At 40.4% G+C, this 23,175-nt stretch overlaps 2 protein-coding genes across 6 annotated transcripts in view; one reads left to right on the top strand and one right to left on the bottom strand.

Moving 5' to 3' along the window:
- NLRP13 (NLR family pyrin domain containing 13) overlaps positions 1 to 3,680 on the top strand; it is a 98,667-nt gene extending 94,987 nt beyond the window's left edge. Inside the window, exon 16 of the transcript XR_006590649.1 lies at positions 3,619 to 3,680. The gene's annotated coding sequence lies outside the window, so the exon portion shown is untranslated. The remainder of the gene's footprint in view (positions 1 to 3,618) is intronic.
- LOC101087284 (NACHT, LRR and PYD domains-containing protein 4) overlaps positions 1 to 23,175 on the bottom strand; it is a 41,896-nt gene that overhangs the window by 8,238 nt on the left and 10,483 nt on the right. For 2 of the 5 annotated variants that reach the window (XM_045046725.1, XM_045046729.1), the window contains exons 2-10: positions 21,849 to 21,989; positions 21,699 to 21,753; positions 21,454 to 21,553; positions 20,969 to 21,340; positions 12,840 to 14,412; positions 11,622 to 11,783; positions 9,856 to 10,023; positions 5,023 to 5,190; positions 2,086 to 2,256 (exon numbers count right to left, since the gene is read on the bottom strand). In XM_045046725.1, coding sequence (XP_044902660.1) covers positions 2,086 to 2,256; positions 5,023 to 5,190; positions 9,856 to 10,023; positions 11,622 to 11,783; positions 12,840 to 14,412; positions 20,969 to 21,248 — 2,522 coding nt within the window. In that variant the 5' untranslated portion in view covers positions 21,249 to 21,340; positions 21,454 to 21,553; positions 21,699 to 21,753; positions 21,849 to 21,989. Of the gene's footprint in view, positions 1 to 2,085; positions 2,257 to 5,022; positions 5,191 to 9,855; positions 10,024 to 11,621; positions 11,784 to 12,839; positions 14,413 to 20,968; positions 21,341 to 21,453; positions 21,754 to 21,848; positions 21,990 to 23,175 lie in introns of all 5 variants that reach the window. The other 3 variants (XM_045046728.1, XM_011289547.3, XM_045046727.1) reach the window with 3 other exon arrangements.

The following is a 23,175-nucleotide window of genomic DNA, read 5'->3' on the forward strand; positions in this document are numbered from 1 at the left end:
CTTGAGGACATCAACTTACACTTTATATTACTGCTGTTATACATTTAAATTGTTCTCCTCTAAAGGATTTAACAATTGTATCTCTTTTGTTAGTCCATATTTTGCTTGGATTGATCTACAGATTCACCACTTTTTCTATCTGGAATATTTTACCTTCTCTCTGAGGGATGTTCTTTACAATTGCCTTGAATGACACTTAGGTTTTTGTTCTCTTTCCTAATGATTTTTGTTTGTTATAAAACGTAAGGTTGACAATTTCTCCCCAGCATGGCAAAGATGCCCCTGCACTGCCTTTTTCCATGGTTAGTCTTCATCCACTCTTTGTGCTTCCTTTAGATATGATGGCTTCCCCCAGCCCCAAGCATTGAGGTTTTAAGACACTACCTGCATATCTGGTGTTCTGCAGATTCTCCAGTATGTATCTACTAGAGGCTGATGTGGATGATTGGATCTGTAGATCAGAACCTTTCATCAATTTCTTTTCCATCGGGAAAACTGTGAGCCATTACTTCATAAAATAGGTTGTCTGTCTGGGATTCACATTACTTGGGCTAGAACATCTTGTTCTTCTAGGCCCCCAATCTCTCCTATTTTACATCTTTTCCTCCTCTTCACACCGTCTTAATTATGACCTGGCTTCTGTTTCACTGATTCTCTTCAATTATGTCTGACCTATTGAATGTCTTAAGCTTTTGGTATTTACGATTTCTAGATGTTTATGGCTTTCCCCCCTCTAAGATATTGCTACTTTTAAAAAAGTTGTTTATTTTGAGAGAGAGAACCCATGTGAGTGGGGGCAAGGGAGAGAGAGAATCCCAAGCAGGCTCCTTGCTGTTGGCACATAGCATGATGCAAGGCTTGCTCTCACAAACTGTGAGATCATGACCTGAGCTGAAATCAAGAGTCGGATGCTTAATGGACTGAGTCACCCAGGTTCCCCCCATTTTCTTTTTCTTGAAACATAGTAAATGCAGTTATTTTATATGTAGGTCTGATTTGAAGGGGTATATGCACCCTAATGTTTACGGCAGCATTGTCAACAAACTGTGGATAGAGTCCAAGTATCCATCAAGTGATGAATGGATAAACACACACACACAAACACACACACACACAGGAATATTGCTTAGGCATCAAAAAGAATGAAATCTTGTCATTTGCAATGACTTGGATGGAGTTAGAAGGTATTATGCTAAGTGAGATAAGGCAGGCAGAGAATGACAAATAACATGTGATTTCACTCACATGTGGAATTTAAGAAAACAGATGAACATATGGAAGGCAGGCGGAAGAGAAGAGACGGGAACAAACCATAAAAAAGACTCTTAACAATAGAGAACATACTGAGGGTTGATGGAGGGAGGTGGTAGGGGACGGGCTACATGGGCTATGGGTATTTAGGAAGGCAGGTGTTGTGATAAGCATTGGGTGTTACAGGACTCCTTTCTCCCATTAACCAACTGAACAAGGAATACAAAATTCTGAACTGAGATATCTTGATGTATTACGTAAAAAGAATTGTGTCTAATCCACATCTCTTGATTTCTCAGGGAAAGAGACAATTGATGAGGTAATGCTGTCCCTCTTGGTAACTCCACCACCACAAGGTTACCCAAATATTTCTCCATTTTATAACATCAAATTGAATCTTTTCATTATTTCCTTTACTATTAAATTTACTGCCCTGATTCCTTCCTCAGGTGTTCCTTGTGTTATCCATGTGTGTCCCACTCCTGTTATCAGGCCTTCCATTGCCATGTTAGATCTACCTACCTGAGATTTCCACCCCAAGACCCCTGTTCATCTGGTGGAACTCATGTCAAGCATCCAACCCAAGACCATCCCTCAGCCCCTAGTCATAATTAGGTTATTTCCCTCAGCCTATATGTCTACCCTGCCAAATGACTAGCTACAACACCCTAAATCTGTGACACAAGGAGGAGGTAAGGTTTGCTCACCTCAACATTTCCACAAGAGTCTGAGTCAGGTCATTTCTAACCTTTACATTCTGAGGAACAGACCCTATGGCTCTCCTCAATTCCAGATAGATTCTGAGCAATCCAAGCGTTCCTCAAGAACACCTACCACAGTGACCACAGGTGGCAGCCTGGCTGCTTCAAGGCCTCACAGAGAAGTTTCAAGTTTTCATATTTCAGGACGTTGGCGCTGAGGTCTAGATGGGTCAAGCTTTTGTTATACAGAAGAACGTTGTAGAGGTATTTCCAGGAGTGTTCAGTGAGGTAACAGTAACCTAATCTGTGGAGACAAACATGGGAGAAAAGGAGGGAAGGACTGACACCTCACAGAACTTTAACTCCACGTTAAAAGTAGGAGTCCTGTAATTTTCCATATACAGTCCTTAATGAAGCAATGAACCTGTGGCTTATCTGAAAATACCTCTCTTTGAGTTTTCTTCCTCACATGATACACGAATTAGAAAATAAAACTGATAAAGTAATGCTGAGGGAAAACTATGGCACAATGAATACTCAAGAAGAATGTAGAAAATGTTGGTTTTAACTCTACATCTGATATTGTCCTTGGACAAGGCATTTACCTTATGACACTGTTCTCTCATGGACTGAGGAAGTGCATTGAATTACCTTATGTATAAAATCCCCTTTCTTTTTCAATTCTGTTACTCTTTAAAATCCTAAGTTCATGGCTTTCAACAAGATGCATGTTAACCTGGGAAATATTGTAAGGTACCGCAAAGTAAAGCAGGGGTTGCAAACTCGTGTCGACTGAACCACACATAGCCAATAGACTTAAATTTTCTGGTACTTTTATATTTAAATTTTAGTTCCTAACCTTTAAACATGAACAAAATTTTATGTAAAAAAATCAAGGTTTTCAACTTATGAATATCATTTTTTTTTCAATTAAAAAGTGAATTTTAGTTTTAAACTTTCACAATTTAGTGGCTGTACAATATTGTTACTATGGTAAAAATATTCTTTAATGAAGATTACTCTAACATTTCATAGGATTTAAATATTTTGCTATGTTTAAGTGTCTTATTTTCAACCCTGGCAAACATTGACAACTAAAAATTTTCTACTTAGAGAAGTTGTCATGTTCTTTATTTACCAGGAATCAAAAAAAAAATGCAAGTTAATATGCTGATGCTGAATATACTTGTACTTTAGATACTTAACCCTATAAGTAAAACAACTCATTTTAAATCCAACAAATTCAGGAAAAATATGTAGCTTGTTTGTAAGATCTCACTAAATATTAATGTTGTATCAACTACTTCTAAGTTTTTTATATCCAGATATTTATTTCAATATAAGCAATCATTTCCATGTGGTCTTCTTCCCAGATGTTTCTATTTATATTGCATCCTGATTTATTTTATTGAGGCATAATTCAAAGACAGCCTAGTGTATTTTTACAGTATTATATATTTAAGGTGTATAGTTTAGGTACACCCATCGCCATTGGATGATGGAACATATCCATCAACTCCAAAACTTTCCTCATGCCCCTCTGTCATCTGTCCCTCCTCGTGACCCATCTGCCCCACACTTAGGCAGTCACTGATCTGCTTTGTGTCTCTATAGATTAGTTTGCATTTTTGAGTTTTATCGTATAATGTGTATTCTTCCTTTCTAGATTCCCCTGGATTTTCTACACCAACGTTCATGTTGCTTAAGAATAAAGAGAGTTTTACTTTACTTTTTCCAGTCTGGATTCTTTAGCTATGTTCTGGGAAATTGTGAAACTACCTGAGAACAATTTTCTAAGCATTTTCACCAAGACTAGGGTTTAGTTTACAGGTAATCATATCCCCCTCCCAAGGGGAGACTATTCTGAACACTCTACCTGATGCCTTGTGAATGAGAACTATGCTCTAGTCTGTGTGAGGACCAGGTCCAGCACCCTCACATCCTCTCAGGGTGGCCCTTCCCTGAGAAAGGGAAAGGTAGTTTTCTCTCATGTTTATGTGAGCCAGAACCCTGCTGCGTGCTTGAGGGGGTGTCTTTCAGACTTTGACATTTTCTAGATGCTTTGATGTGCTGTTCTGTGACCTCCCACAAACTTCCTAGACTCTCAGCTAACATCTCCCCAAACCCTGTAGTCTGCCATGCTCCATGTGAGTTCTCTCTTCCTGAACAGTATCCTGGAAACTTTCTGCATAGTCAGCTGGGACAATTATAAGACTCCCCCTGTTTGTCTCCTGTCTCTCAGGAATCCATGTCCTTCATTGCCTGATGTCTAGAAAATGTTGTTTCACTTATTTGGTTATTATTGGTTGTTTTCAGGGGGAGATTAAATCCAGTCCCTGTTTTTCCATTTTGACTAGAAGTGATGGCCTCTAACTGGCTTGATTTATTCTCAGAGTACTCTTATTCTCACATAGGTCACATTTTTACAAACCCAGAAGTGTAAACAGAGAAACGTTTCTCTCCCACCTTCCAGTTCTGTTCCCCACAGTCTATATCATATCACTAAGGATATTTGCATATAAAAAAACAGACCCAAATGCATATGTATTTTCCCACCTCCACTTTCTTACCAGTATTATCATAAACTGAAGATAGATGTGGAACTTTATTCTATGAAGCCAATGCCCCCAAGGTCATCTTGCTCCGCTGTGGCCCTTAGCAAGGACCATAGGTGAGAGCTCACTGTACATACTAGTAACAGGTAAACAGTAGGGAGTAAGGAAGTATCCGAGTGTTGTAGTTATTTTCACCCAGTCTAATATTGTGTGTGCTCTGTATGTGCTCTGCATAACCTCAACTTTCATAATACTTCTAGGACAGCATTTTTCCCTCCTCCTGTTTACAGAGGAGCAATTTGAGCCCAAGAGAAGTTAGGTAACTTGGCTCAAGATGACAAGGGCTAAGTGGTAAATCCAGGAGTAGAGCTTGAGTTCTCCTGAATCCTCAGCCTAGACTTTCAAATCTCTGCAGTGGTGCCTCCATCACTGGGTAGGATTTTAGACAACTGGCCCAAGTTCAAACTAACCACTGCCATGGTTCTCCACACTGGACCCTCCCAATGTGCACTTACATCAAGCCCTCTAGACCACAGTCAGGGCGCTGCAAGGCCTCACACAGCAGGGGTACCCCTTGGTCCAGGTAGTTGTAGGATACATTAAGAAGCTTCAGCTTCTTGCTGCTGTTTAGGACGCAGGTAAAGGCTTCACAATCATCTGCTGAAAGGTGACAATTTGCCAGCCTGTAGGAAAAAGAAGAGGTCACATTTTGTTGGTTTCTTTCTCTGATCCATTCCCCTTGTTAATCCTGTACAAGTCAGGAAGAACATATTTGCTCTGCTTTGGCACCTCATGGACCCCATTCTTGATCCTGGTAACTCTCGGGACTTGAGGAGTCACTAGAGACACAGGCTTATTATCCATGTATGACCTAGGGAACTGCTACAAACACATCACATGATCTATGAGGCCCCATCCTATTCCTATATCCTTGTGTCCAGCCATGTTGGCCATTTTCAGTTGCCTTACCCACATTAGGGGCTACTCAAGGTAGTCATTCATGTTTGCTGCTCTCCACATGTCCCCCCAAATCTTCTGACCCACTTAGGGTTTTTGCACTTGTGCACCTTGTTGGAATGCTCTTTGCCTGGCCTTTAGTTTGATCTTCATCTTTCAGGTCTCTGCTCGAGCAACACCTCTTCAGAGGACATTCTGTTGAAGATGCCTTCAACTGGAATTCTATAGCACTCATCAATTGGTAGCTTGAGTAGGTGGAGGCTGCCAGTAATTATGGTTTTCTATTACCTCAGCCACTCTCCCTCTGGCTGCCACAGAAAAGGTATAAACTAGGTCCAGAGGTGATAGAATAAAGATGTAAACAATTAGTTGTTAAGAAATGAAAATGTAATTGGCAAGTTACCAAGTCTGTGGCTCCTAAAATTTTTCTAAGATGATTCTGTGCCAAAGCTTGGTTTAAAAAAATTGTTTCTAGCATTAGGGTATTATTTTCAAGGATTAAAAAAAGGGGGGGGGTTGACTTACTGTACACTACCTACAAACAATAATTCAAAATGGATCATAGAATTAAATGTAAGAGTTGAAACTCTTAGAAGAAAACATGGCAGTAAATTTTCATCGCCTTGGGTTGGGCAATGGTTTCTTAGATAGGACACCAAAAGCACAAGAGGCAGAAGAAAAATACCTTTCAACATAAAAAAAAAATGGAACAGAATAAAAAGCCCAGAAGTAAACCAACACTTATATAGTCAATTAGTCTATGACAGAGGAGGCAAGAATACATAATGGGGATAATACAGTCTCTTCAACAAACAGAAAGTGGTCCAGTTTTTCCAGCATTAATACCATACACAAAACCAAAATGAATTAAATGCCTGATGTGAAACCATAAAACTCCTAGAAGAAAACATAGGCAGTAATCTCTTTGACATTGGCCTTAATGCTATTTTTCTAGATAGGTCTTCCCAGGCAAGAGAAACAAAAGCAAAATTAAACTATTGAGACTACATCAAACCAAAAAGCTTTTGCATAGCAAGAAAACCAACAAAATGACAAGGCGACCTACTGAATGGGAGATATTTGCAAATGACAACCCCTTATGGGATATAATATCCAAAATCTGTAAAAAAAACTCACACAACTCAACACCAAAGAAACACTTCTCCAAAGAAGACATCCAGATGGCCAATAGACATATGAAAAGATGCTCAACATCACTCATCATCAGAGAAATACAAATCAAAACCACAAGGAGATACCACCCCATACCTGTCAGGATGGCTAGTATCAAAACAACAAAAAATAAGTGTTGGTGAGGCTGTGGAGAAAAGGGAACATTTATCCACTATTAGTGGGAATGTAAACTGGTGCAGCCACTATGGAAAACAGTTTGGAGTTTCCTCAAAATATTAAAAATAGAATTTCCATACCACCCAGTAATTTCACTACTAGGTATTCAAATTAGAAACAAAAACACTAATTTAAAAGATATGCAGCACCCCTAAAACATTATTTACAACAGCCAAGATATGGAAGCATCCCAATTATCCATACATAGATGAATAGATAAACAAGAGTGGTACACACACACACACACACACACACACACACACACACACACAATGGAATATTGGCCATAAAAAAGAAATCTTGCCATTTGCAACAACATGGACGGACCTGGAGGGTATAGTACTATGTGAAATAAGTCAGAGAAAGACAAATACCATATGATTTCACTAATATGTGGTACTTAAACAAACGGACAAAGAAAAAGATACCACCACCACCACCACCAACACCAGACCTAAATACAGAGAAAAGACTGGTTGCCAGAGGGGAAGTGGGGATGGAGGGATGAACAAAATAGATAAAGGGTCTTAAGAGGTATAAACTTCCAGTTATAAAATAAAGTCATGGAAATGTAAGTACAGCATAGGGAATATAGTCAATAATATTGTTGTAGCCTTGTAGTGTGACAGAGGGTAACTATACTTGTCATGGTGAGCATTTTGTAATGTATGTAATTGTTGAATCATTATGTTGTTCACCTGAAATTAAATATGTGAACTATATATACTTCAATTAAATATAAAGACATATAGAAAAACTAAAAAATTAAAAAAAAAATTGTGTTTCAAAGGACACCATTAAAAAAGTGAAAAGAGGGGTGCCTGGGTGGCTCAGTTGGTTAAGCATCTGACTCTTGATCTCAGCTCAGGTCATGATCTCATGGTTGGTGGGATCAAACCCCTCATTGGGCTCTGAGCTGCCAGTGCAGAGCCTTCTTGGGATTCTCTCTCCCCTTCTCTCTCTGCTCCTCCCTTGCTTGTGCTGGCATGCTCTCTTTCAAAATAAATAAATGTAGTTTTAAAATTCAAGTGAAAAGATAAATGAAATTAAGAGTACATTTATCTTAAGCACTGAGAAATGGATAGAATTGTTGAATCGTTATATTGTACATATGAAACTAATATAACACTGATTATAAAAAATTGAAAAGACAATTCATAGAATGGGAGAAAAAATTTGTGAATTATGTATCTTGCACATAACTTGTATTACAACTCATCACATAAAAAGACCAACAAACCAATTAAAAACGTGCAAAGGACTTGAATAGACATGTCTCCCAAGACATACAATTGCCAACAATCACATGAAAAGATTTAACATTAGTCATTCAGAAAATTCAAACCAAAACCAGAATAAGATGCCACATCAAACCTGCTGGATGGCTACAATAAAAATAATGGAAAATAAGTATTGGTAAGGATATGGAGAAATTAGAACCCTCATACATTGCTGGTAGGAATGTAAAATTGTCCAGCCACTGTAGAAAACACTGTGGTGGTTGCCCCAAAATGTTAACATGAAATTATGACTCATTTCCACTCCTAATTATATACCCAAGAAATTGAAAACAGGTGTTTAAACACTAATATTCATAGCAACACTATTCACAACAGCCAAAAGGTGTCAATAACCTAAACACACATCAACAGAAGGGTAAACAAAATGTAGCATATCCACACAATGGGATATCATTCAGCCATAAAAAGGAAAGAAATACTGGTACAGAACATGATTTAGATGAACTTGACAACATTTTACTAAGTAAAGGAAGCCACTCACAGAAGACCACATATTGTGTGATTTAATTTAAATGAGAAGTCCAGAATAGGCAAATTCATTGAGACTGAAAAGTTAGTGGTTGCCAGGGCAACAAGGCAATGGGGAGTGAGTGCTAATAGGTATGGAGTTTGTTTTCAAGGTTCTAAAATCAGATCGTTGTGATGGTTGCATACTCTTGTCAGTATAGACTAAGACCACTTGGTATATTCTTAATATGGAAGGGGTGAGTTTTATGGTTATGTGGATTGTATCTTGATAAAGCTGTTATTAACAAATGGGTTTGGGTCTTTGTGTATTTGGTTGATGGGCAACTAGAGAAAGCATTTGAAAATGTGGGTACTATTTGTAGCAACATGGATGGAACTGGAGAGTGTTATGCTAAGTGAAATAAGCCATACAGAGAAAGACAGATACCATATGGTTTCAATCTTATGTGGATCCTGAGAAACTTAACAGAAACCCATGAGGGAGGGGAAGGAAAAAAAAAAGAGGTTAGAGTGGAAGAGAGCCAAAGCATAAGAGACTTTTAAAAACTGAGAACAAACTGAGGGTTGATGGGGGGTGGGAGGGAGGGGAGGGTGGGTGATGGGTATTGAGGAGGGCACCTTTTGGGATGAGCATTGGGTGTTGTACGGAAACCAATTTGACAATAAACTTCATATATTGAAAAAAATAAATAGAAACACACTAAAAAAATGTGGGTACTACAGAAGGTCAATAGAGGTTAAGTATTGGAATCATTACTTGATTGAAAACAATTCTTGAAGTGTCATATACACACAGAAAAGTACATAAGTGCTAAGTGTTGGCCAATGAATGGTCACGAACTGAACACACTTGTGTTACTAGTATCCAGGTCAAGAAACAGCGTATCTATCACCTCCTGTCACTATCCTAACCTCTAATACCATGTCTTGCCCATCTTTTAACTTTATATAAAATCACATAATCTACTCTCAAATTTGGCTTGAGATTCATCCAAACTGTTGCTTATAGTTGTATGTATAGTTGTATAGTTGAATGTACACCTAGAAGTGGGATTTTAGTTATACAGAATGCCAGAACCTATGAAAGCCAAATACAGGCAAATGTTTTGCAAAGTGGTTGTACCATATTCTAACCTCCATATTCTATCCTCAAATGCACAGATTATGTTTGTGTATGAATAATAGAAAAGGGGATGAAAGTAGACAGGTAAAAAAAAGTATATAATCCCCTCTGGGATCACATCAGTGATCCTGGGGAGCATAAAAACTTACAGTAGTTCTTCTACATTGCACATTGGATTGTTCAGGGCATTACAGAGCAACTTCACATCATTGCGCGAGAGTGTTGTACCATTGAGGTTCAGGTATTTCAAATCTGGACTATGAGTGAGCACCTCAAAGAAAAGCCAACTGTCACCAGCGAAGGTAACATTATTCATCCTGCAAAAGTAAAGAAAATTTTGGGGACGTTTCATCCAACAAAACCTGAGAACACAGCCTGAGCACCTGTCTTTGAACTATGGCCTCTAATTAGCTCTCAGATCTCTAATTTCACAACTGAGTCGTGTAGCTTAGTGGTTCTCAATCTGCCAACCAGCCCCTGTGAGGGAAAAATGGCCCAATGTCTGGAGACATCTCTGTTTTGCTGGGGTATGTGAATGTGTGCTGCTAGCAGCTAGTGAGTGGAAGTCAGGGATGCTACTAAACATCCTATGGTGTACAGAACAGTGCTCCACCACCAAGAATGAGACACCCTGATGAAATACCATCCATGTTAAAAACTCCCAAATTTAAATGGGTTAGCACAATGTTTATTTTTCCCTCGTGTAATGTTTCAACACAGGTATTACTGATGTTTGGAGGGGAGGGGTTTCTTTTAAGCCAATAGTTTTCTACCTTGGATGTACATTGAAATCCCATGGGAGATATTTTGATAAGTTGGTTTTGAGGCTTGACTTGGGCACGAGGAACTTTTTAAAACATCCTTGGATAGTTTTAACATGCAGAAAATATTACAAAGTCACTGCTCTACATCCTTCTCAAAGCATGGTTCCTGGACAAGCCACATCTCAGCATCATCTGGGTACTTGTTAGAAATGCAGTCTTATGCCCAACTCCAGACTTACTGAAGCAGGTGTTTCCATTTTGATGAAGTTCAATTTTAATGGCCTGACACTCCACTGTGTAAGTACAGACCCAGCTGGTTTCCCTCTGTCTTGTGACTTCAACATTCCACTAGCAAATGGGGAATGCACATATAGAAACTCTGGTCTCTTAAAGGCTTTTGTATAAAAGTCATACTTCTGCTCACATTTTATTGCCAAGAAAGAGTCACATACTCCTATTTAGATGCCAGAGATCCACAGACATGGACAAGACAACATCATACTACGGCAAGGGGAGCACACCTAGACACCTGTGCCAGACCAATTCTCAGACAATACCACTCTTGCATATCCTTCCTGTTCTCTGGAATCCATAAGTTCCATGTCCTCTCAGAAGGTAGTCTAAACTCCTAGACTAGGAGGACTTTCCAGACAACCAGAATCTTGGATTGTCTCTCATCCTTTCATGTGCACCTCCCACTCAGAAATGTCTATACATTTCATGGCAAGGAAACAAGCCAAGTCACACCTGACCATAGTGTTCCTTGAGGTCAAGACCATAATTCTTACCCCTACTTTATCCTTGGGATTTAGTAAAAGTCTGACACCCAGCTGGATCCCAAATGTTGGTTGACATAATGCTCCTTAAGCATTTTTAGAAGCAGCAAGTGTGGTGGCCACCAGAAGAGGCTCTGCAGTTGACCAGCTCTGAAGTTCAGAACCCAGATTTTCCCTTTCATAGCTTTGTGACCTTGAGAAACACATTTTAATGTGATGAGTGCAGTAAAAGGTGACACAGCAAGAGAAATAGGCATGTGGAAATCTGCTCTGATTATAATTCTTTGATTATGCAGTTGGCCTCACCTAAAAGTGAGGTGGGACCAATTTGGTATCTACACAAGAGACTCAAGTCTAGGAGGATCCCCAACTTACTGAAGCTTTTGGAGGTGACAGCTGGGATGCCTCAGCTGATTACACAAAGTTACATAGGTTGACTCACTGAGGATACTGTGACTCATTTGGAGTTCTCTGAGGTGCTCATTTGTAGTGAGCACAGAGCAGATATCATGCCAACAGAGGATATTGTAACTTGACCTGTAAGAAAGGAGAAAGGATGTGTTTTCCAGGATATTGTCAACCCAAGCAATTCAAAACATAAGAAAAAATTATATTCCTGGACATAAAAACTCTGACATAGCCCAACCTTTAACTAGACAGAATAACATCCATCAGGTAAGTTTTATATTCATTATTCTCAACCAAGGGGACTGTTGTCCCCTCTGCCCAGGCAACATTAGGCAATATCCAGAGACATTTTTTTGTTGCTACAACTTATGGGAGGGGTACTTCTGGCATCTAGTGGTAGAAACCAGGGATGCTGCTAAACATGCTACAATGCACAGGAAAGCTTCCCCTCACCCCCTGCCAACACAGAATTATCCCTCCCAAAATATCAATAGTGCCCAAGTTGAGGAACCTTGCCCTATATATATGGGCAGTTTTATACTTAGGACTGGGGCAGGACATCCCAGCTGTAAGTGAGTCTTGAGTAATATAGCCTAGGCTCAAACCTAGCCTTCACAACTTCCTAACTTGGCCAGCCTACAGGATCTTTTTGCTCCAGTTTCCCCATTTGTAACATGGTAAGAATCTACCTCATATGATTTTCAGGAGCACTTAGTTAAAATTTATAAGATTTCTAGAATAAATTTTAAAAGGTAATTTTTTTTTCAATATATGAAATTTATTGTCAAACTGGTTTCCATACAACACCCTAAAAGGTAATTTTTAACTGGGAATTCAAGAAAGGATGTGAGTGTGGTCCTTTGAGAATGATGCTAATTATAAGTACATACCAACCATATTGAAAAGTATAAGAAACACACATGGATTCTCATATTCAATCTCCACAATACCTCACAACATAGTTAACGTTATTGCCCTACATTTAGTGAGGCAACTTCAACAAAGAAGGGAAATCCCATGGGCAAGGTCATGTAGTTCATAAACAGTCACACCAGGACATGAGCTAAGGTCTGTTTGACAGAAACAATGACAATCCTATAATAAAAATGTCATCAGCCAAGCCCACTTGGAAATGTGGACAAATGCTGAAAAGATAACAGAAAGAAAGCAATTAGATGGACTCACACAGAGCTGTCTGCATTTCCCACTTGAAAGACATTCTGGATGGAGAAGCAAAGCTTCTGCAAACTGGAACAGTATTTTAAGCAGTAGGCAGAAACCCGCAAGTCCACGTGGTCCGTGATGGTAAAGTGAACATCTTGGAAGAAGTCCATTGCCCACTGCACAAAACCTTCATTCTGCATCTCAAACAGACAGTAACACAATGCCAAGAAATCTGTCTGTTTCTGAAGATGCTCATTCTCACCTATGCGCTGCAAGTACTGGTGACATTCCTGCTGTATCTCCTGGGACAGGTGAAAGCCAAAAACTGTATCCAGCTTTTGTTGTTCCTTTTCATTTAAAAGGCCGAATATGAAACACCCCAAAGAAATCCAATGTACCTTTTCTTTCTTCAAATAGGTAAATAGCACAGCCTTTCTACATCCAATAGCTGGGTTAGGATGGTCCATGTGGCTCTTGAGAAAATAGAACATGGCGGCACAGAACTCCTGGACGCTCACATGGAGAAACATGTAGGAATTCTCCTCCTCCTTGCACTTCTGAAGAGCCTTTATGTCCAGCAACGTAGAGATGTCAGAATCAACTAACCCATTTCTCCTGAGGTCCCCTTCACTGAACAAAAACATGTTGGTCCACATACCCTCTGCAGCCAGGGAACACAAGCCCTTCAACTGGCCTTGGCTTTGCTCATCTGGACAGCTAGCCCCCTTGGGCGTGAACAAGTTAAAGATGAAAGAGCTATAAAGAGAGGTGGTACGTCGGCAGGTCAGCGCCAGGTCTTTCCCCTTTTCCATGTCCTGCTTCAGACAAGTGCTCACAATCCAGCAAAGGATGGGGATTTGGCACATGATAAACAAATGCTCATTTTCTCTCATGAAACTGAAGGCTTCCATGGCTCTATTCCGGTCTTGAAACATAGAGCAGAAATAGATCTTCTTATCACTGTCACTGAATCCCAGGAGTGTTCTAATTTCTGGGCACTCCAACCTATCCTCAACTTCCTGGGGGTACACAGGTGTAGCAGTGATGAGCAGCGAGGACTCGGGGAGCAATTTCTTCCTCAGCAAGCTGCTCAGGAGCACCTGTACTGGCACCTGCTCCATACAGTCGCTGCACAGATCTGACTCAGGTTCACTCAGGCTACATTTCAGTTCTTCGAAGCTGTCTATGAGAAACAAGAGTCTCTCTGGTTGGGACAGGATCTCCACAAAAGGAGTGGAGGAGTCAGACCAGCCTCTAGAGAGGAGTGCAGCCAAACTGGTCTCTGTCAACTGCTTCATTTCCCGGCAGCAGAGGTAGAAAACATAGGAGAATCTCTCCTGGTAGAGGTTGCCCTCCACCCAGGCCAACATCAGCCTGATCAGGAATGTTGTCTTCCCAATCCCTTGTATTCCTTTGAGGAGCACCGTCCGTGTCTGTTTCCCAGTTTCCTTAGGAGCAAAAAACAGTTCCAAGCATTCACGTTCTCTCTGGGTGAGTTCAGGATGTAAGTGATCTTGAATCCTGGGGATAGATTCTCTGAGCCACATGTTGTTGAATTTCTCCTTCACGTGCATTTGGTACAACTTTGTGTGTCCTGAGTGAGAACAAGAGGAAAAAAGAAACAACATCTCCAAGTTAATGCTCATCATATATTATATATCCTTTTGACCCTGCAATTTTTCTTCCAAAAATGCATCTTCTCGGGATCTGCAGGCTGCAGTCTTTGGGCCAAAGCTGGACAACAGCCTGTTTTATAAATACAATTTCACTTGAACACCACCATGCTCTTTGTTTACATGTTGTCTATAGCTACCTTCCCACTACAAATGGCAGAGAGGGGTAGTTGTGGCAGAGACAGTATGAAAAAAACAACAGTGACAAAACTCTGCATATTGGGACACTTGAGAGATTTTTTATAGAAAGAACCCTGAACTGGGGCACCTGGGTGGCTCAGTTGGTTAAGTGTGTGACTCTTGGTTTTGACTCAGGTCATGATCTCACTGTTCAAGAATTTGAGTCCCGAGTCGGGCTCTGCGCTGATAGCTTGAAGCCTGCTTAGGATTCTCTCTCCCTCTTTCTGCTCCTCCTCTGCTTGTGCTCTCTCACTCTCGCTCTCAAAATAAGTAAACATTAAAAATAAGAAGAAGAACACTGAACTCAGGAATTCAGTGGCCTGTGTGGAGGTCTGGCATCTGCTGCTCACAGCTATGTGATCTGGGGAAGGAAGGAATCTCCCCAAGCTTCAGGTTTCTCAGTTGTAAATGAAAGTAAGGCTGAGCTACCTCATATAGGGAAATTGTGAAGATCACAAGCTATAAGAGCATGCATGTGAGAGCATAACACTTAGTATGAAGGGATTTAGAATAGGAGGCATTTGTCAGATTTGCACTTCAATTTGGAAAGGGATGATGATATCTCCTGTGGTTGAGAACGAAGACACCAACAAGTCATTCCCACCTACATATAAGCGCCATCATGTCTTATAAGCCTAATTCTCTATCAGGTTCTGAGCATGATAGTATTTGCATAGCACTCCTCATGCCCACAATGGTGCACTAAGGTAGAGAATTTGCCCTTCCCTCCCCCCCCCCTTTTTTTAAACAGAGTTGTGAGAGGCTCACTGATTTCAACAGGCCCATGTGAGTAAGTGTCATTAAGATTGCAACCATTATCTGCCATGCCCTGGCAGGTCCAATCTGAAGGCCAATTCTGCCTTCTGTTCCAAAAAATATATTGGAGTGACTCTTTCAACATGTTCTATGTCCAACAGCATGTTTAATGACCTGGATTAGGGAAGATCATGTTTCTGGTAAGGTTTGACATTCAACCCTCACTCTAGAAAAAAAAAAAAATTACAAAGAAGGAAACTGAGGAGAAACACACAAAGGGGAAATTCAGAAACTCCTAAAACACTTCCAAGATGACAAGAAACAAACAGAAATTGTTAAAACACAGAAACTATTAATAATTTCATTCACCACTACCAACCAAAATAAGCACCAAAAATTTGGTTTTAGTGCCTATGATTCATGCCACAAGACATTTGTTTAGCCATATTTTTTTGATAAGAAACCGAATCCTGTTGAATGTGTATTTTTAGTACTTTTTTGTTCCCTACTGAAAAATTTAGGTCTTCCACTAGCTACATGTACCTATTCAGCAACTTCAATGGGACTGGTGCAACTGAGGAATGAAATTTCTTATTCAATTTAAATTCAAACGTATGCCAACTGGTGCAGCCACTCTGGAAAACAGTGGGGAGGTTCCTCAAAAAATTAAAAATAAATCTACCCTATGACCCAGCAATAGCACCGCTAGGAATTTACCCAAGGGATACAGGAGTGCTGATGCATAGGGGCACTTGTACCCCAATGTTTATATCAGCGCTTGCAACAATAGCCAAATTATGGAAAGAGCCTAAATGTCCATCAACTGATGAACGGATAAAGAAATTGTGGTTTATATACACAATGGAGTACTACGTGGCAATGAGAAAGAATGAAATATGGCCTTTCATAGCAACGTGGATGGAACTCAAGAGTGTTACGCTAAGTGAAATAAGTCATACAGAGAAAGACAGATACCACATGTTTTCACTCTTATGTGGATCCTGAGAAACTTAACAGAAGACCACGGGGGAGGGGAAGGAAAAAAAAAAAAAGGTTAGAGAGGGAGGGAGCCAGAACATAAGAGACTCTTAAAAACTGAGAACAAACTGAGGGTTGATGGGGGGGTGGGAGGCAGGGGAGGGTTAGTGATGGGTATTGAGGAGGTCATCTGTTGGGATGAGCAATGGGTGTTGTATGGAAACCAATTTGATAATAAATTTCATATATTAAAAATAATAATAATAAAAAAGTTATGTGAAGTCAGAGTGCGTGGGTGGCTTAATCAGTTGAGCATCTTACTCTTGATTTTGACTCAGATCATGATCCCAGGGTTGTGGGATAAAGCCCTGTGTTGAGCTCTACACTGAATATGGAGCCTGCTTAAGATTCTTTTTCCCTCTGCCCCTCCCACCCCCCACTCATGCACTTGCTCGCTCTTTCAAAAAAATTAAATGGTTCCTGTGTGGCTCAGTCGGTTAAGTGTCCAACTTTGGCTCAGGTCATGGTCTCACAGTTCATGAGTTCGAGCCCCACACAGGGCTCTCTGCTGTCAGCACAGAACCCATTTCAGATCCTCTCTCTCTGCCTCTCTTCCACCCTTGTTCATGCTGTCTCTCCAAAGTAAACATTTAAAAAGATTAAAAAAGGAAAAATTATGTGAGGTCACTAAAGAGCTATGAAAACAGAAAGTTCTTGAGAAGCCAAGATACAGGAGACAGAGGGAAAGGCCAAGAAGGAGAGCTTAACACTTGTCTGTTTTCCTTGGGGCATTTTCCTCTAAAGAGGCTGTGAACCTGAATAGACATTAAGGGCTAACAGGCTAATAAGCCAAGTCAAACTCCTGCCAAGTTCAAGGGTTTGGGGGACAAATGATGGGTTCAGAAGTTCAGCACACGTCAGGCATGAGGGAATACTGGATGGACCATCTGGGAAGAAGGGGAAACTAGCAACAAAATATTCCTCACAAAACACAGCCTGGCTTTGAATTATTTCAATCTGCACTATTAAGGACATATTCGTCTGTTACCAGAAGCAATTCCACTTGATCTGGAAGAACATAATCTTGCAGAGCCTCAGTAGCCTCTGCAATGTATTGTATCAAAAGCCCAGTGCTCAAAATTTCCAGGCATGCTGGGAGACAAAAACCACAGGACCAAAACAAGGAGGAGTGGGAAACACATTAGAAAAATATTTACTTTAATATCTGTCTCAAAATGAACCTAACTTAAAGTGTTCAATTAAAAAAGAAGATAGGAAGGAATGGAAAAACAAAGGGAAATTATATCCATAAAATAGATTAGCTGAGTTTATGAAATCAATAGATGAGTTTGTTAGCAGATTGGAAATAGCTGAAAAGGGGATTAAGGACTAAGAAAATGAGAAATAAACACACAGACTAAAACACAGAGAAGTGACTGAGGAGACACAGTGTAAAGGTCTAATATGTGTCAGCAGAGTCCCAGAAGGGAGCTAAGAATGGGACAGAAGCGGTATTTTCATATGATGGCTGAGACTGAGGAATGAGGAATGCTACCAAGACACAGGTCCAAGCTTAGCAGCTCTAACAGGTGCAAGCATCTCAACAGCACCTCAGACAGGTGCAAGTATTCCCAACAGGTGCAAGCACCCCAAACAGGGAGAACACAAAGCCTCACCTATGCACATCTTGGTGAGCAGTTGAACATTGAAGATGAAAACATGATGGTAAGTCAGAATTGCTATCTCCTCCCACTGATACCTTAAATATGCAAAACAAAGGTAACGCCTGCTACCAGGATAAATGTACAAGTGACCCTTAAGGTGTGACGTACATTCAATTGGCATTACAGAAGGAGAGAAGAGTCAGAAGAGACTCAAATGTAATGGGGCAGACTTTTCTGGAACTGGAGGAAGATAGGAGTGTCCAGATCAAAAGCATCTTTCAAGAGTGGATCAGCAGGAATTACATTCACATCCACACAGCAAAATACGAGGCTCTGGTTACAAGTCCATGGCATGGATTAGAAACAGACCAGAAGCTGACTAATGTTACAGGTTGTATTGCCAGGATGGTTCAACATTGCCCAATGGAGTGAGTGCTTATTCTTCAAAGCAACCCTCAGTCTCTCTTACACCAACAGGAGCAGAGGAGCAGAAGCATGGTGACAGGGATGACTGGTCTCCTGTTGTGATGAGGCCCTGGAGGTATCGAGAGGACAGTGCGTGGGGCTCAAACCTCTACACAGCCCTGAGGAGAAAGACCAGGGGTCTTTCTGGTCTACGACACAGCATGAAGGTGGGTAGTGGTGCAAAGGTGTGCATGGGAAGGCATATATTCCCACCTGGAAGATCCAGGGGAGGCTGACCTCATGCAACCCACTCTCTATGACCACAGCCTCTGGTGCCATGGCCATGGGCAAGAGGTCACCCACCAGTTTAACCCTTAGAGGGAGCACCTGCCTGGCATTTGCCTCTCCAGCATGGTCCTCCATCACTTGACAATTTTGTGCAAGGAGCTCAGGTGTCAGACCTTAAATTAAGATGCAGTATTATGTCTTGCCTTGATATGTGGTAAAGTTGTGGAGGAAGAGCCTTGAATGTCCTAAACTTAAGTCCCCCTCCCTACTTTGTGCCCACAGATATGGTCCCCTAGCTAAATAATCTGTTTATTAAGGAATCAGGCATAATTCATGTTTATCCCTGAGTAGTGGGTTTCAGTTCCCTGAGAGTCATAGAATTATTCACATTCACATCCTCCAGGGATTCAGGGCACACCCACTCTTTCAATACCACAAACTGCCTGTAACACCCCTGGTTGTTCACTCTGTTTCTAAGTGCAGTCATCATGGGGCCCCATGTGGTGTGTTTTGACTATATGTGGCTGTGAGTCTATGTGCTGAAACACTGCTGTTGACTTCACCTGTACAGTGTTGGGGATTACGGGTTTAGTCATCTTCATAACCTAAAGGTGGGAATCCTTCCCCCACCAGCAGGGTATAAAAAGGAGGCAATTAAAACAAGAGTCCACGGGATCTCCAGAAGTATTTTTGCTTTATTCTACCCCCTCTGGTCTGGGTCCTGGGAGTGCATGGGATTGGCGGGCAGAAGATCTCAGGTGTGAACCTCTGTTGGTTTATGGACTCTGCTGTAGCTCCTCATCTCTGATATGGTTTGAGAATGGGTGTAGGATCGCCACATGGAGCCAAGTCAAGACTGTACCATCAGTGTCCCACTAGAGATTAAGTGGTTCTCCATCTTATTAGACCCAATGCCCTCCCTTTTGAGTAATCTTGTGTCATATCTTTTCTAATCTGAACGGACATGGTGCGCCTGATTGGCTTGGTTGGTTCAGTGTCTAACTCTTGATTTCGGCTCAGGTCATGATCCCAAGGTTGTGGGATCAAGCCTCACATTGAGCTCCATGCTGAGTGCGGAGCCTGCTTAAGATTCTCATTTTCAAAAAAAAAAAAAAAAAGAGGTTAGAGTGGGAGAGAGCCAAAGCATAAGAGGGAGGTGGGAGGGAGGGTGATGGGTATTGCTGAAGGCACCCTTTGGGATGAGCACTGGGTGTTGTATGGAAACCAATTTGACAATAAATTTCATATAGTGAAAAAAAAAAGATTCTCATTTTCTCTTTCTCTCCCCTCTCTCTCTCACAGCACACAGTGTGTGCTGTGTTCTGTCTAAAAACAAAACAAAACAAAACTAATCTGAAAGGACATTTGTGCCTCATTTAACTTTCCCACAAATGTAATTGAACAGTCAACATGATATCCTAACTGCAATTATAAAAATGAAGTAAAACTTATAGTAAAATGGAATGTATTCCAATATCTAAATGCTCCAACGGGGCTACTATAAAGATGTAATGAAGTTGCCAAGACCCCACATCATATGTGAATAGGATACACACAAATACAGACGGTGGTAGTGGAAACTCAGAGGTCACAAGAAGGGCTGATATTTGGGCAGATGAGGGTGTAAAATGGTCCACAATTCAATAGAGTTCTGAACAAAAGACACGCTTCCCTCAAAAAAAATATTGGCCCTTAAGATGATACTGCTTATAGGTCACAGATTTTCCGACATGAACTATTGCTTGCTAAATATTAAAACACACACGTATGTGGCAATGATTTCAAAATCTCACTGAACACTGGCACTCTATGCAGTCTTGAATAAACACACTACCACACCAGTTACCGTCAGCTCAGTGGACCACCCACAGCAGATGGTGTCATTGCTAATGGGTCAAAGCTATAGTTCCTACAGTACAATATCACCTTGGAGTTTCTGCTTGGACACAAGTTTTCTGCCCAGGACAAAATTACAGGTAATCCAGACAGAAGTGCAGTACAGGTTAGGACAGGATATCCACCCACATTTTACCACGTCTAACCATGAGGTCCTAATTAAGTTACTTTCTATCTACAAGGGTAACACTGTCCCATCAGAGATTCTGGCCCTGCTGTAGGTAGACATGTAGAGAATGTTTATCAGCATCATGGCATAATCTTCATTATGAGGAACCTGTCCCCATCCCACAACCCCAGACCCTCTCACCTGTGATCTCTTTCTTTGCCTTCTCACAGAGATCTTTTCTATTGATCTTGTTAAAGACGCTGAAAGTCACATTCCATGCTTGCTGTTCCTTGTAATGCCTCATCAGCAGGTTTGCAAGATCTTCCCGTGTTGCCTTCTTTACTTCAGTCCAGGGAATTATCTTGAGTCCAAGCTTCAGAGACTCCTGTTTTAAGAGCTCCTTAAATTTTCTGAACTCATCCTTTTTGAGCTCCTCCAGGTACCACATCAGGCCAAAATCAGAAAAGAAAGATGATGCCATCTTGACCAGGACAGAGATGTCAATCTTCAAAGAGAGAATTACCAGTAACAAGAAGTATATGGAACCTGTGAAAAATTCAGGGCAGTGCCAGGCTATACGAAAAAAAAAATCAATTGTAACTAAGTTTTGTATAGTACCTTGCTAGTTTTGGGGGGAATGGGGATGAGGGCAGGAAGTTCTTTAGACCAGACTCATCTCTTCTCACCTTTTTATTGAAACGATCATGAGAAGGATGACAATTAAATTCAGCGTAAGTAAGAAATAGTCCTTGGAAGAATTTTTTCTAACCCTAATTCTGACAACGCCTGGTGGAGATACATAATAAAACATATCCAATGTTAGTATCCAGGAAAGGACTCCTGATGAAGATATAGATACCTGGTATAAACCAGTTGAAAAAAATTAAATAAGCCAAATATGTCCCAATTAAGGCTTACATAGTTACGGTACCTGATGAGTTCAACTTTAAGGCAAAAATCAAGATGACAGATAGTGATATCTTTACCTAATAAAAAATGGAACAATTATTTCATAAGATATGATAATCTTAACCTATATTCACCTGATATATCCTGAATTTCAATGCAAATAAAGACTTACAAGCAGTGCGAAATTATGTATCTCTCAGTAGATAGTAGAGAAGGCATGCCCACATAAAAACAGTCAGTTGATTTTTTGACAAAGGCACAGTGCAGAAAGGACTTTTTTTTTTCAACGACTGGTGCTGGGACAACTGGAAGTCTATGTAGAAAACAAAAAAAAAACAACGTAGATTCAGATCTCAGATCTTATACAGAAATCAAGTCCAAATGAATTACAGACCTAAATGTAAAATTCAAAACTATAAAATCCTGGAAGAAAAAATAGAAGAAAATCTATAGGACATTGCGTTTGATCAAGAGTTTTTCCAATACAGTATAAAAAGCCTGATCCACAAAATAAAAATGATAAGCTGGACTTTCCTTTGTTCTGAGAAAATCTTGTTAAGGTAAGGAAAAGACAAGCTACAGACTGGGGAAAAATTATTAAAATTACATACCTGATAAAATATTTCTATCGAGAATATACAAAGGGCTCTTAAAATTCAACAAGAAATTAAACTCAATTAAAAAAAGGTAGAAGATCTGAACAGATACTTCACCAAGGAGGATACACAAATGGCAGAGAAGATCAATGAAGCCAGGAGAAGGTACTTTGAAAAAACAAAATTGACAGACCTGTAGCCAGACTCATCAAGGAAAAAGAGGATCCAAATAAAATCAGAAATCAAAGAAGGGGCACCTGGGTGGCTCAGTCAGTTGAGTGTCTGACCTCAGCTCAGGTCATGATCTCATGATTTGTGGGTTTGATACCCATGTTGGGCTCTGTGCTGACAGCTCAGAGCCTGGAGCCTGCTTCAGATTCTGTGTCTCCCTCTCTCCCTGCCCCTCCCCTGTTCACACTTTGTCTCTGTCTGTCTCTCTCTCAAAAATAAACGTAAAAAAAAAAAAAAAAAAGAAGTGAAAGAAGTAACAACTAACACCACATTATATGCCAACAAAGTTGGCAACATGGAAGAAATGGATAAATTCCTAGAAACATACAATCCTCCAAACCTGAATCAGGAATAGAAAATCTGAAGAGCTCAATGACTAGTAATGAAACTGAATCAGCAATAAAAAACTTCCAATGAACAAAAGTCCAGGACCAGATGGATTGGCAAGTGAATTCTACCAAACAATTAAGGAAAAGTTAACACTTATTCTCCTCAGCCTATTCTAAAAAACAGAAGAGGAAGGAAAGCTTCCAAATACATTCTACAAGACCAGCATTACCCTGATGCCAAAAATCAGACAAAGTGCCATACACACACACAAAAGAACTATAATATAATATCCCTGATGAACATAGATGCAAAAATTCCCAACAAAATAATAGCAAACTGCAT

The sequence above is a fragment of the Felis catus genome, chromosome E2 (assembly GCF_018350175.1).
Source record: "Felis catus isolate Fca126 chromosome E2, F.catus_Fca126_mat1.0, whole genome shotgun sequence".
Lineage (NCBI taxonomy): Eukaryota > Metazoa > Chordata > Mammalia > Carnivora > Felidae > Felis > Felis catus.